The 13,983-nt window shown below is 35.1% G+C and overlaps 1 protein-coding gene and 2 non-coding genes across 3 annotated transcripts; 1 reads left to right on the top strand and 2 right to left on the bottom strand.

The window, feature by feature from the left end:
- Positions 1–684: 684 nt before the first annotated feature.
- Positions 685–5,789, top strand: CBSX6 (Cystathionine beta-synthase (CBS) family protein). Its single transcript, XM_018121824.2, has 3 exons — positions 685–1,304; positions 1,392–1,767; positions 4,611–5,789. Exons 2-3 carry the CDS (start codon positions 1,424–1,426, stop codon positions 5,539–5,541), a joined length of 1,275 nt encoding a protein of 424 aa, XP_017977313.2. The 5' UTR covers positions 685–1,304; positions 1,392–1,423; the 3' UTR covers positions 5,542–5,789.
- A 655-nt stretch (positions 5,790–6,444) lies between these two features.
- LOC148762862 (small nucleolar RNA U3) lies at positions 6,445–6,661 on the bottom strand. The gene has a single exon (XR_016026767.1). It is a non-coding gene; the product is annotated as a small nucleolar RNA U3 (small nucleolar RNA).
- Positions 6,662–11,393: 4,732 nt separating this feature from the next.
- Positions 11,394–11,610, bottom strand: LOC148762861 (small nucleolar RNA U3). The gene has a single exon (XR_016026765.1). It is a non-coding gene; the product is annotated as a small nucleolar RNA U3 (small nucleolar RNA).
- Positions 11,611–13,983: the final 2,373 nt, after the last annotated feature.

The raw sequence follows: 13,983 nt of genomic DNA, 5'->3' as shown, positions 1-13,983 counted from the left end.
TTAATTTTTAATTAAATAAAAAATAAACATATTATTTTAAAAAATCTCTAAATTATGTAAAAAATTTAAATAAATTCTTATTCTTTTATCATATTCAATTAAGTTTTTATATTTTTATTTTGAATCAAATATGCTTTGATAACTAATATTGATTTCTTGTGATTAGTTAAAACATTACTTGATATATCATAATAGATAATGATATAATATGATGGTATAATCATATAATATTTTTCACTTTCTATGTTAGTAGCACGTTAGTGTCACATAAATCTGAAATGATAAGTAAAATTTTAATTAACGGTAACTAGTAAATTATTAATTATAAGAGTTTATTTTATCCAAATTAAAAGTATATGAACTAAATTGAATACAATATAAGAATATAAATTTATTTAAACTTTTTAAATATTATGTTATATACATAAAACAACACATCAACTTCTAGACATCTCCATCTCCATTTTCTCCTCTAATGGTAAAGGCACATAATAGTAACCTCACCAAAAAAAAAACCTATATTCTTATATTTATCTCAATAATTGATACCATGGACTCTCGTCTTGTCTTAAATAAATAATAATAATAAGTAAACCTCGTCTTAATACACATGTAAACAGATATCTATGTATCTAACTTCCGAAAACCAAAATCGTTTTCTTTTATCTCATCATAAATTCCAATTTGTGAAAGTGCCCCACTTGGCCGCCACCTTCCATCCTCCCTCAATAATTCACCAAAATTTTAATCTCGTGTATCTCAATCTCATCCACATGGACCGCATCATTCCCCCTATAAACCCAAACAAAATGAAATGTTCTCTCCGAATATCATGCTCTTCGTGACACCAATCCGGTCAAGAGTTTGAGAGAGAGATCATCGTGAATGGGCTTTTGCTGCAAGAACTCTGCTTCTTTCCTCCTCCTTCAATGGCACCAAATGTTTGCTTTCTTGTGATCCTTTATCGATTACCCATCACCGGCATTCACCTCCTCCTCATTCTCCTCCACTCCCTCTTATAGCTCTTCCTTCTCACCGGTTTTCCCGGTTTCACAACAAAAATATACCCAGATTTTTCTTTCATTTCTTAGGTGTATACAAGGGAAAAACAGATCAGATTTTTTTAAGGCGGTTTTTATCTTTTAAATTAAACATATATTAATTTTACGGAAAACCGAATATCTTCTTGTAAGCATTTCTCTCTTTTTTCTTTTTTGTAACTTCTCTGTTGGGTTGGCTAGGAAAAGTGGGAAAGTGAAGGAAAATATTCAACTTTGGATCGAATAAACAGAAACCTAGTCGAGGTAATTGAATATAAAATCACCCTTTATCGAAACAGGATGAATAATTCAGGACTTGATGATGATTGTTCTTTGTTTTTTTTTCCTCAGTTCTCTCGGTTATTAAACAGAAAATTTAAGGAATGGCATCAGTGTTCTTGTACCATGTGGTGGGGGATCTGACGGTGGGGAAGCCAGAGTTGGTTGAATTCTCTGAAACAGAGTCGGTGGAATCAGCTATAAGAGCAATAGGAGAGTCGACGGAGTGTGGCATACCAGTTTGGAAGAGAAGATCTCATGTGGGAATGATTGAAAAAAATGAAATGAGACAACAGAGATTTGTTGGTATTTTAACTTCACTTGATATTGTCTCCTTTTTGGCCAGAACTCAGTGTTTGGAAGATCAAGACAAGGCTATGAAAGCACAAGTTTCTGATGTTGTTGTCCCTAATAATGCTCTGTTGAAGATTGTTGATCCTGGCACCAGGTTAGCTCATTTTCTTTTTTATTTATTCACTTTTTTTTTTTGTCAGCCTGAAGATGTTGGAACTTTTTATTTTGTTGGGAGGGTTGAGCTATGACCTTAACCTCCTAAGTACATATAGCAACAGTTAGTCAAAGCCTGAGTATTACGTGGACTTTATGTTAAAGTGATGTATACTTGTTTCAAGTGGATGTAGAAATTTGTCTTTCATTCTCATTCTTGTTCTTGGCCATTAATTGTATGGACTTGTTTTCTGTTAAGGTGATATGTCATGTGTCTATCTTTGTTTTGGGTCATGGTATCTTGTTGGTCATTGAATTAGGTAAAAGGGGAGAATTGTGTAGTCTGTGACATTGTTGTCCTTAGAATCGTGTACCTGTGTATCCCATGCCATCTTGTATGATTTGCTCCCAAAGCAAGATTTGGTTACATATTTGACTCAGGCAGTTGCGGAGTTACATTATTGTTTGGCAATCTGTGTTAAATTCCTTAAATCCATATGTTTGAGAATAACTTTTCTAAGAAAATATGGTTTCCCTCTGCCTTGCCCCCTTCCCACAGTGTTAGCTTTATTGTAAAGGTTTGTTCTCTTCCTTTGTGTTTAAGTGTCTTATACTCTGTTCCAATTTATTTATTATTAACTTCATAACATGTTGTGTATGTCGGATTGTTTATGTGCCTAGCTGTGGGCTGCCTTTTTATTTTTTCTTGCACTGCCACTTATATTGATACAAGAATTGCAAGTCTGGGGCTCTTTTGAGTTGTGACTTTGACTCTATTCCTTCACTGGTCCATATTTTATGAATAACCTTATATCCTTGGTAGTCATTGCATTTTTCTTGAATACAGATATGTCGTTACATGGTTGCTGTTATATAAACAGTTACAGTGATTGAAATTGTACAATTAACGTTCTCTTACTTCCTATAAGGTTATAGAATAAGGGAAAATGTAAGATAAAGATGTTGGTTTAGGTCTTGATTACCCTCTACTCAAGTAAACAAGAACTATTTAATAGTAATTTTTCAATTGAGATCCACTTTTCTTCTGATTGTAGCGTTAATAACTGTTTTAGGATTTAGGGTGTTTCATTATTATTTGTGTTCTTCACCTTTGCTTCTAATAAATTATCCTGTCTTATCAATCTTTGTGTATTATAGCATGTAGAATGCTGTTATGCCCTTTGCTTCAAATTAAATAAAATGCATTTCCAATTTGTTAGATTTGTGGAATATGGACTTCAACTCAGTTGAAAGCAGCTATGCAACTTGTGCTAGGAACATCTTCCTTTAGATACTGTACAATAACCAAAATTTACACTCATGTCTATATTGAAACTTTTGGTCAAGGATGATTGCATTTACATGCATGTTTTTTAATTAGTGTAGGATTCTCTTATATAACTAACAGTTTTCTGTTGGTCATTATTATTGAAGCCGTTATTATATGGATCATTGCATTAGTGTGCATCATCGTCATCTTTTCTTTGTGGTTAATCATTATTGAGTCCTACTTTTATGACCATGTTGACTGAGGAATCAGATATTCTTACCAACAATTTATGCTTTCTTTTGATTGTTAATCAAAGAATTAACCGTCAACATTTAAATGAAAAGGATTCATGCTTGTTCATCAATCTTTAGCCTGAGTGGGTGGTTCATACTTGTTTACTAATCATAGAAAAAAAAAATTCATTTTTCTGGTCTGCTTACTACCTTTTGGGCTGAAATTTATGTGGATGTACGAAGAAAATTTGGATCCTCTCAAATATACAGTGAACTTCTACTTTTTCGTAGGAGAAAGAGTTTAACATATAGATCTCTCTCTTCTGCTTGAAGCTATGTCTTAAGCTATGATGCAGAATTGATGATTCTTATTTAGGATAAGTTAGGTAGCTAACTGACATGGTTTTGATTGAGGCCTGTTTAAGTAGACTTGAGCAGTTGAGCTCTGAACACAAATCTTTTTCAATATTGAAATATGTTTCTATCAGGCCATGAGAAGCATTCTTCTAGGGGGAAAGTTTGAAGCCATTATGTTGGTCCAGCACTAATGCTTTGCTTGCATGCATTGTGGTCGGATGTGATTTATTTGTTTTTATCTGAACTATTTATACTTTTTATGGCATTTCCATTTAAAGTTTTATTCTGGATTCTGGAGGTATTTGAATAATTTGTAGATTAGGGTCTAGCATATTGTGGTTAGCATTGATGCCATTGCCAGGTATTTACTTCTGTTGTGCCACTTTTGGGTTAGTGGGTATAACCATGTTTGCATGATTTTGTCAATCCACCACACCCAGTTATTTTGTGTTGGGTTCAAGCTGTTTTTATATTCATTTGTATTTTTGCTACCTTGAAAACACAATCATCACTGGAATTAATAACTTAACCCACCATATCTAAGTTACCGAATAGTATACTTTCTAATAGAAAATTCCTTGTCTCTGAAAGGTAATAGTGAGGACTGAGTTATTAAACAAACAAAATGTTGTTCATGAGATCTTTCTATAATCAAACATGATTCATGTGAGAGAGAGCAGATTTTGTTCATATTTATGATTGCTTTCTAAATGATTGTGTTTGTGGAGATATGCATGCTGTGGTTCTTGTCACGGATGGCCAAATAAAATTTTGGTAGTAAGTACATATTGGCATTTTTTTTTCAGAAATTTATGGAAAAAAGAAAGTCCATTTTGGTTATTAACTAAGAGTAGGCAACTTAGTAGTGTTAGGTTTAAAAAATCCATTGTATATGCTCACTTCTTCTGCTAGATTCTGATTGCTCTTTGCAGATACCTTTTCAATGTAATTACATGGCATTGTTAATTCTTTGTTTTGGACTAGATTGATAGATGCACTGGAGATGATGAAGCAGGGTGTGAGGCGACTTCTTGTTCCAAAGAGCAAGGTATGGAAAGGCATGAGCAAGAGATTCTCAATTCTTTATAATGGGAAGTGGCTCAAGAACATTGAAAATGGTAGCAGCAACAACCTCATCACTAATGCCAACCCCCCTTCTTCTTCGTCCACCCCCACCTACATGCGTGACAAGTTTTGCTGTCTCTCAAGAGAAGACATCATCCGCTTCCTCATTGGTTGCCTTGGTGCACTAGCTCCAGTCCCCCTCTCCTCTATTTCCTCACTTGGTGCCATTAACCTAAACTACAGCTCTATTGAAGCCTCCCTCCCAGCTTTAGAAGCAACTCAAAAACATCCCGGGGATCCTAGTGCAGTTGCTGTTGTGGAGATCACACCAGATGGTCACCATAAAATTTTAGGTGAAATCTCAGCCTCTAAACTATGGAAATGTGATTATTTAGCTGCAGCATGGGCTTTAGCCAACCTCTCAGCTGGACAGTTTGTTATGGGGGTTGAGGATAATGTGAGTTCCAGATTGCTCCCCGACTTTTCTGTTAATTCAGCAGTTCAAGATAATAAAATAGTCAATGGTGTTGGGTCAACAAGGCCAAGGAAATTCAGTAGCAGGAGCATTGGGTTTAATCCAGTGAGCCCAAGTTTTGGTGTTGGCAGGAGCATGTATAGGGGCAGAAGTGCACCCTTGACATGTAAAACCACTAGTTCGCTGGCCGCGGTCATGGCTCAGATGCTATCTCATAGGGCAACGCATGTCTGGGTGACCGAAGATGAAAATGACGATATTTTAGTTGGGGTGGTTGGTTATGCTGACATCTTGGTTGCAGTGACCAAACAACCAGTTGCAATGATTCCCACAACTCGATCAATCAATGAGCTTGGGACTGAAATCCAAAGTTGAATTCCGTCCTCCCCTCGTTTCTCCATTGTGTATGTCTATGTGTGTGTGCATGTCTTTCCTTTTTATTCTATCTATTTTGGTTCCATTATTGCACTTTAGTAGCATTTTAGCCCTCTTATGCAGCATATTATGCTCTATGAGGTTGATGAGAGATTCGGGCTTGCAGGGGGTTTATATAATGTGTTGTATAATTTTGCAACGCCCTTTTCATGAAAAGATGTCAAAACAGGGATTATAGTTGCTCTCCATTCTCATGTATGCTAGTACTGCAAATTTATTATAGTTGCAAATACATTATTAAACCTGGACAATGTTTTGAGAGCTTTTGGGATTACAATCAGTTAATCAGAGACATCATGAGTGTACTTCAGGCTTGGCCTTACTGTAGTTCCCACTTGAATGTAATACATTTCTGGGTTTTTTGGTGCTGTACCAATCGGGCCAACTCTCTGGAACCTCATCTTTCCTCCTCTTTGATGTTCTATAAAAACCACCATTCCCTGGCCCCTGGAGTTATCTGATTTTCCTGGGGAATGATGTTTAATGCCCAAGATATGTACAGGTGCTGTTAATGTAATTGGGGTGGGGTTTTAGCAATAATGATATTGGATTCAAGCCTTGCTGCTTCCTTTTGTAGCTGTCACCCAACGCATTTGTATATCTTCGTTCAACTCCTTGGGTTTATTGGCTTCTATACTTCCAGTAGAGACCAAACCTCAAAAAAAAAAAATTATATGTAAAACTGCTAGGAACTAACCATCAGAATCTCTGAAAACCCATCAATTTTTGGAATGATGTTGGCTTAAATAAACTTGGTTGTCCGATATCCTGCTTTCTTCTTCAGGTGAACTTGGGGCAGCCAATTCAGGAAAAAAAAAAAGTCAGGACCCAAAAAGACTTAGAAGCCTGTCAGACAACTGTGTGACCATCCCATCCAGGCGAAGACTGGAAGGGAACGATCCTCCACGGTCACGGTTATCCGCACAGGATCACCAGACCACTAATCACGCTCTGATCTCACAGTCTTAATTCGTCAACCAGACTTGAAATCCTGTCTCCTTAGAACTCAAGGATGCAGAAGTACGATCCTATAGAACAGATCCTGTTCAAGTAAGGTCGTGACCTGCCAACTCTTGGTTCTGTGTTAGATACCATTTGCTTTGTTGCTGTCCTTGCGATGTGGAATCTTGCTCTATCATCCGACAATTTATTCGCTCTAAGTAAACAACAGGCTAACGTGTCCCTCGTGGATTAACTTGCTGTCAGATGCTTACCTGCAGCTGTCGCCTGCTATTATTAATCCAAAGTCCAGCACAACACCGAACAATTTGTTTGGCGAAAGCGAGTGGCAAATCAATCATTCATCACAATCTGTTTTTTTCCTCTTTTTTCAACTCAAGCTTTGTGGCAAAAGCTAAGAGCATCCCATTTCAATTAATTAATCTTTCATTAATACAAACTACAAAGAAATTTTTAATTTTTGGATGATAATTTTATCCTTTATTTATTTGTAAATTCGCATACCTATTATCTTTAACTTTTGCCAAAACTTAACTAAATATATGGTTTGAAAAAAAAACGTTAAACTAGGCACAATCTTGGGCCTTTGCTTTGATGTGGATTTGAGTTGAGATCCTGGTTGGGCTTGAGCCCAACGGAGACCCAAGTGAACTCCTCACTTTCCCCCTGTTTCTATCAATTTTTACTTTTGCCAAGTCGTAATTTTAAGGAGAAAAGGAATTCCTTTTCAGATTCTATGAAAAATATATTCCCATTTGGTTTTGTCAAGCAAAATTAAAAATATAAAATTAAGATGGATAAGAAAGAGTTTTATATTAATTTTGAAAAAAATTTGGTCAGTAAATAAATTGAAAAACATAATAATAAAAATCATTTTAATTTTTATTTGTACAAAATATTTATGTTTACAACAAGAATTAGGAAAAACACAAATAAATGGGCCTAAAAATCTTAAGTCCAATTTGAGCCAAGCCTACGGGTTTGTGCAACGGCCCAATTGCCATTTCACTTGCCATGGCCTATATATATATATATATATACTCATGAGAGAGAGTAAAGAATGAGTAAAAGCCTTAAGCCTGAACTAGGTACTCACCTTGACCATATGGAACTACTTAACAATCATATGGAAGTTATACATGAGAAAGATACACGTGTCTCTTACCTAGTGGTTAGTGGTTGTTAAAATGGTAATACCCTTTGAATTTCATGGTTTGAATGCCATCAAGAACACCTATATACAAACTTCCAAAAAATAGCTATCTTTTACATCTCAATCATTTTTCCATCATATGGTGCATTTGGTGATAAGTAATTCATGTAATGATGACTGTTAGGAGATTAGGAAGCAAGAAGAAGAAGTGAGGTTTTGATGTTATTAGTTAAAATAGAGAAGAAAAAGCTATTTAAACTTACTGGATTTTGTTAATGGAATACTTCTAATTTTAACGATAAAGTGAAATTTATTAAGTAAATTTTACATGAACAAATCTAATTTGATATATATATATATATACATACACGCGTATAGCCGACGTGTTCGTGTATTATTGATTGCCATGTGATACAAAGAGGCCCAACCTGGAGGCACCTGAGAGGGGCCAATATGTGTGTGATACAAGCAGCTAGAGCCTCCAATATAAGGTTGGAGCACTTGCTAGAGAGCATTGGAATATTCAGATCGGCCAAATTGAAGAGATGATGAGGTGAGATGAGATGAGATGCCTAGAGAAAAAGCAGAAACTTGTAAATACCTTCTTGAGGAGTTAAAACTGATTTCCATTGCACCCACCAATGTGTGGGTTTTGAAATTGCCAAATGGATCTTCCACTTTCCCTTTGCTTGGAAGTGGAGTTGGCTTTACTTTGTACTAAAGATTATAGTATTAGAGAGAGTTCAAGTAGGCAATTTTCACATTCTTAATCACATCTCTTGACACGGGTCAGTATAAGAACCACCCAATGTGGAATTTGTTCTTGAACTAGTATTTTATTTGCTGTTTTGTTGGTAGTGTTATTCAAAAGAAAAGAGTCACAAAGCTTAGGTAATAAAGGCCGAATAAACTAAATGGTAACTAAGCTTGAAGTAAAAGGTTAAATTTTTATAGACGGAGAAGAGCTCTAATAGTCAACCTCAGGCTCTCAAAATAATGCCTTTGGGAAGCAGAGATCCAATCATACTTAATAAGTGAATCTTAAGTTTGTGTTGAGATGGAAAGTTAGTATATATTTTCTTAGACTTTCTGCTGAATTGATGATGGAAGTCTCTGTGTGCTATGACCCGGCCACCTTAATCTGATGTAAGAAGGGATGCTACTAAACAAATGTAAAAAAAATTAATAATGGATTAGCAAGCTGCCTAGCTCTTATTTAAACTGTAGACGGCGCCTTTTTGTGTAGGATTTGACTTTGTTTTGCACATAGATTTCTTAATGAACAAACGTACCTAATCATATGATTAAGCTGCCACCATGTTGAAATGCTATTGACAAATTAGAAGTGGAAGCAACAAAATATAATATGTATGTATTATATATTTATATAAGAATTCAACACCATTGCCAGGACAAGTTGTAAAGAGGAATAGATGAAAAGAGTGGAATGAACAAATTCTGCTTCAATTCTCTCTATACCACAAATAAATTGCTCCCTAAATAGGAAATAATGAGGGAAAATATCTTCCATCACCTTTAGAGGGATGCTATCCTCAAGCATTTTCGATTCAACAAAACTTGTTATGATAACAAATTCAATCTGGTTTTGTTAATGAAAATGACAAAACAGAATAAAAATAAACATAATACAGGCTAAGACCAACCTTTTTTTGCTTGGTTTTTCATTTCTCTACCCCACCTCCAAAGAAGAAAAAGAAACAGATATACAGTTCTTCTTATCCTCTGCCAGTGTGATGTAGCACGCTTGGAGGAAATGTAGAAGCACCTTGAGGTAGGAGTAGGACCCTTCATTCAGGAAATTTGGATTAGCCCAAAGTATTAGTTGTATAAAAAACCAATTAGTCATAAACCATCCAATCCAAAAAGGAAATAAATCCATTAACTCAATCAAGTAGCTAGCTAGCGGCACCATTGAAATCATTCCTTCCCAGAATTTAGTACTTCAAACTTCTCACATTCCGTTAACAACTATGAAGAGGAATATAAATAAGTGGGTTTTAGTTCATGGAATGCCAAGCTAGCTGGTGCACTGATTGTTGAAGCCATTATTATATGGATCATTGCATTAGTGTGCATCATCGTCATCTTTTCTTTGTAGTTAACCATTATTGAGTACTTCTTTTATGACCATGTTGACTGAGTAATCTGATATTCTTACCAACAATTTATGCTTTCTTTTGATTGTTAATCAAGGAATTAACCGTCAACATTTAAATTAAAAGGATTCATGCTTGTTCATCAATCTTTAGCCTGAGTGGGTGGTTCATACTAGTTTACTAATCATAAAAAAATGGACAATTCATTTTTCTGGTCTGGTTACTACCTTTTGGGCTGAAATTTATGCGTATGTAAGAAGAAAATTTGGATCCTCTCAAATATACAGTGAACTTGTATTCGTTAGTAGGAGAAAGAATTTAACATATACATCTCTTTCTTCTGCTTGAAGCAGTGTCTTAAGCTATGATGCAGAATTGATGATTCTTATTTAGGATAATTTAGGTAGCTAACTGACATGGTTTCGATTGAGGCCTGTTTAAGTAGACTTGAGCAGTGGAGCTCTAAATACAAATCTTTTTCAATATTGAAATATGTTTCTATCAGGCCATGAGAAGTATCCTTCTAGGAGGAAAGGTTGAAGTTTGAAGCCATTATGTTGGTCCAGCATCATGATTGACCCTAATGCTTTGCTTGCATGGCATTGTGGTCGGATTTGATTTGTTTGTTTTTATCTGAACTATTTATACTTTTTATGGCATTTCCATTTAAATTTTTATTCTTGATTCTGGAGGTATTTTAATAATCTGTAGAGTAGGGGCAAGCATCTTGTGGTTAGCATTGGTGCCATGTCTTTACTTCATCTTTTGTGCCCTTTTTGGGTTACTGGGTATAACCATGCTTGCATGATTTTGTTAATCCACCACACCCAGTTATTTTGTGTTGGGTTCAAGCAGTTTTATATTCATTTGTATTTTCGCTACCTTGAAAGCACAACCATCACTGGAATTCATAACATAACCCACCATATCTAAGTTACCGAATAGTACTTTCAAATAGAAAATTCCTTGTCTTTGAAAGGTAATGGTGAGGAGTGAGTTATTAAACATACAAAATGTTATTCATGAGATCTTTCTGTAATTGAACGTGATTCATGTGAGAGAGAGCAGATTTTGTTCATATTTATGATTGCTTGCTAAATGATTTGTGTATGCATGATGTGGTTCTTGATACGAATTTATCAATCAGGCCAATTCTCAGAAACCTCTTTCCGCCTCTTCTTGGATGTTGTGCAACAACCACCATTCCCCTGGCCCCTGGAGTTCTCTGATTTTCCTGGTGAATGATGATTAATGCCCAAGACATGTACAGGTGCTGTTCATGTGATTGGGGGTTGGGTCTTAGTGAATAATGATTCTGGATTCGAGCCCTTCTGCTTCCTCTGGTAGCTGTCACCAACGCATTTATAAATCTAAGTCCAACACCTTGGGTTTATTGCCTAATATAATTACAGTAGAGACCAAACCTCAAAACTTTATTTGTAAAATTGCTAGGATCTAAGCATCAGAATCTCTAAAAGCCTTTCTTGTTACGAATTTTCCGAATGATGTCGGCTTTAATAAACCTGGTTGTTTGATATCTCAGAACCCAAAAAGATTTTGAAAGTCTGTCAGACAACCGTGTGACCATCCCATCCAGTCGAAGACCGGATGGGAACGATCCTCCACGGCCAGCGTAATCCGTACTGGATTGCCTAGCCACTAATCACGCTCTGATCACACAGTCCTGTGTCATCAACCAGACTTGAAATCCTGTCTCCTTAGAACTCAAGGATACGAAGGTACGAGCCTATAGAACAGATCCTGTTCAAGTAAGGTCGTAGCCGTTCAAGTCCTGGTTGTGCCTTAAATATTATTCGACTGGCTGCTGTCCTTGTGATGTGGGAGACTGCTGTACCATCTGACACTTATTCGTTTTAAGTAAACAACAGGCTAGCGTGTCCCTGGTGGATTCACTTGCTGTCAGATGCTTACCTGCAACTGTATGTCGTCTGCTATTATTAATCCAAACTCCAACACAACACCGAACAATTTGTTTGTTTCCATTGGAGAAAGCGAGTGGCAAATCAATCATTCATCACAATCTGTTTTTTCCCTCCTTTTTCAACTCAAGTTTTGTGGCAATATCTTAGAGCACCCAATTTCAATTAATTAATTAATTTTTTTTCTCTCTCTCTCTCTCTCTTAGCCAAATCCTTTGTTTCATTACTGCAAACTACAAAGCAGTAGATCCTTCGAATTTTTAATTTTTCAATGATAATGTAACTTTTATTTGTCTGTAAATTGTAATTTTTGAATATATATTAATAATAAATTTATGCCAAAACTTAAATAAATACATAGTTTGAAAATAAAGATAATTAAGACATGAGCTCGGTGTAACGAGTTTATGTTTTTAATTTAAAATATATATATATTAAATAAATTTTTTTTATTAATAATGTATTTTATTTTTTATTGAAATAAGATCCATACTTCTTAAATCTTTGTTTTATTGCATATTTAAGATGAACATCCTAATTGGGCTTGAGCCCAACAATTCCCCTTTTTCATTGCGATTTTTAATTTTATTCTCCTTCTTCTTTCATTCCTCTTTGTTTTTGTCATTTTTTTCTTTTGCCAAGATGTAATTTTAAAGTGAAAAGAAATTCCTTTTCAGATTCTATGAAAAATAAATGCCTATTTGGTTTTGTCGAGCAAAATTTAAAAAAAAAATAAGATGGATAAGAAAGAGTTTTATATTAATTTTGGAAAAAATTTTGTATGTAAATAAATTGACAAACGTAATACTCAAAAAATATTTTTAATTTTTATTGTACAAAATATTAGTTTTTGCAACAAGAATTAGGAAAAACACAAAAAAAAAATAGGCCTAGAAATCTTAAGCCCAATTTGAGCCAAGTCTACGGGTTTGTGCAACGGCCCAATTCCCATTTCACTTGGCATAGCTCATATATTTACTCACGAGCGAGAGTAAAAGAATGAGTAAAAGCCTTAAGCTTGAACTGGGTACTCACCTTGGGCGTGAGTAAAAGCCTCATTCTGTTTCTGTGTTTCAGCTGCCAATCAATCCGCTTCTGAACGTTAAGTAGGCAAAGTGTTGAGTGATTTTTTCATGGCTTTGGATGGATAGATGCTATTCTAGATATTATGCTTTCTCGACACATGAAGGGACATGCAGTGCCCTTATAATCTAAAATTACGTTTTGTATGTTGTTGAAAATTTGATTGCTAGATATGTAATTATTGAAAAAATAATTTTGCAACGTTTATTATAATATAGAAAAGTGATTATTGTAGGAAATGTAATTATTGAAAGAATTATATTATAGTGTTTAATTTGAAAACACTTTATTAAAATTATAACGTAAATTTACAAAATTACTCTTATGTATAAAAATACAAGCTTCTAATACAAGTTTGGAGCACTTGCTAGAGAGAGCATTGGAATATTCAGATTGGCCAAATGGAAGAGATGATGAGATGAGATGCCTAGAGAAAAAGCAGAAACTTTTAAATACCTTCTTCAGGAGTTAGAACTGATTTCCATTGCACCCACCAATGTGTGGGTTTTAAAATTGCCAAATGGATCTTCCACTATCCCTTTGCTTGGAAGTGGAGTTGGCTTTACCTGTACTAAAAAATGGTACCATATTAGAGAGAGTCCAAGTAGGCAATTTTCACATTCTTAATCTCATATCTTGACACGAGTCAGTTTAAGGACCACCCAGTGTGGAATTTGTTCTTGAACTAGTGTTTTATTTGCTGTTTTGATAATATAGTGTTATTCAAAAGAAAAGAGTCACAAAGCTTAAGTCATAAAGACCAAATAAAATAAATGGTAGCTAAGGTTGAAGTACAAGGTTAAATTTTATAGACACAGAAGAAAAAAAGTGGTCTAATCGTCAACCTCATGCTCCCAAAATAATGCCTTTGGGAAGCAGAGATCCAATCATACTTAATAAGTGAATGTCAATTTTGTGTTGAGATGGAAAATTAGACTTTCTGCTGAAAAGATGATGGAAGTCTCTGTGTGCTATGACCCAGCCACCTTAGTCTGATGTAAGAAGTGATGCTAACAAACAAAAGTTAACAATATTTAATAATGGATTAGCAAGCTGCCTATCTCTTATTTAAACTGTATGCTGCACCTTTTTGTGTAGGATTTGACCTTGTTTTGCACATAGATTTCTT

Source organism: Theobroma cacao, chromosome 5, assembly GCF_053813885.1.
Source record: "Theobroma cacao isolate CCN51 chromosome 5, ASM5381388v1, whole genome shotgun sequence".
Taxonomy (NCBI): domain Eukaryota; kingdom Viridiplantae; phylum Streptophyta; class Magnoliopsida; order Malvales; family Malvaceae; genus Theobroma; species Theobroma cacao.
This window is presented reverse-complemented; position numbering and strand designations above follow the sequence as displayed.

Bases quoted from the DNA above. Each gene is read 5' to 3' on its own strand.
- CBSX6 (XM_018121824.2), top strand. From the start codon at position 1,424: ATGGCATCAGTGTTCTTGTACCATGTGGTGGGGGATCTGACGGTGGGG. The intron at 1,768-4,610 runs GTTAGCTCATTT...GTTTTGGACTAG, and splicing joins ATTGTTGATCCTGGCACCAG to ATTGATAGATGCACTGGAGA.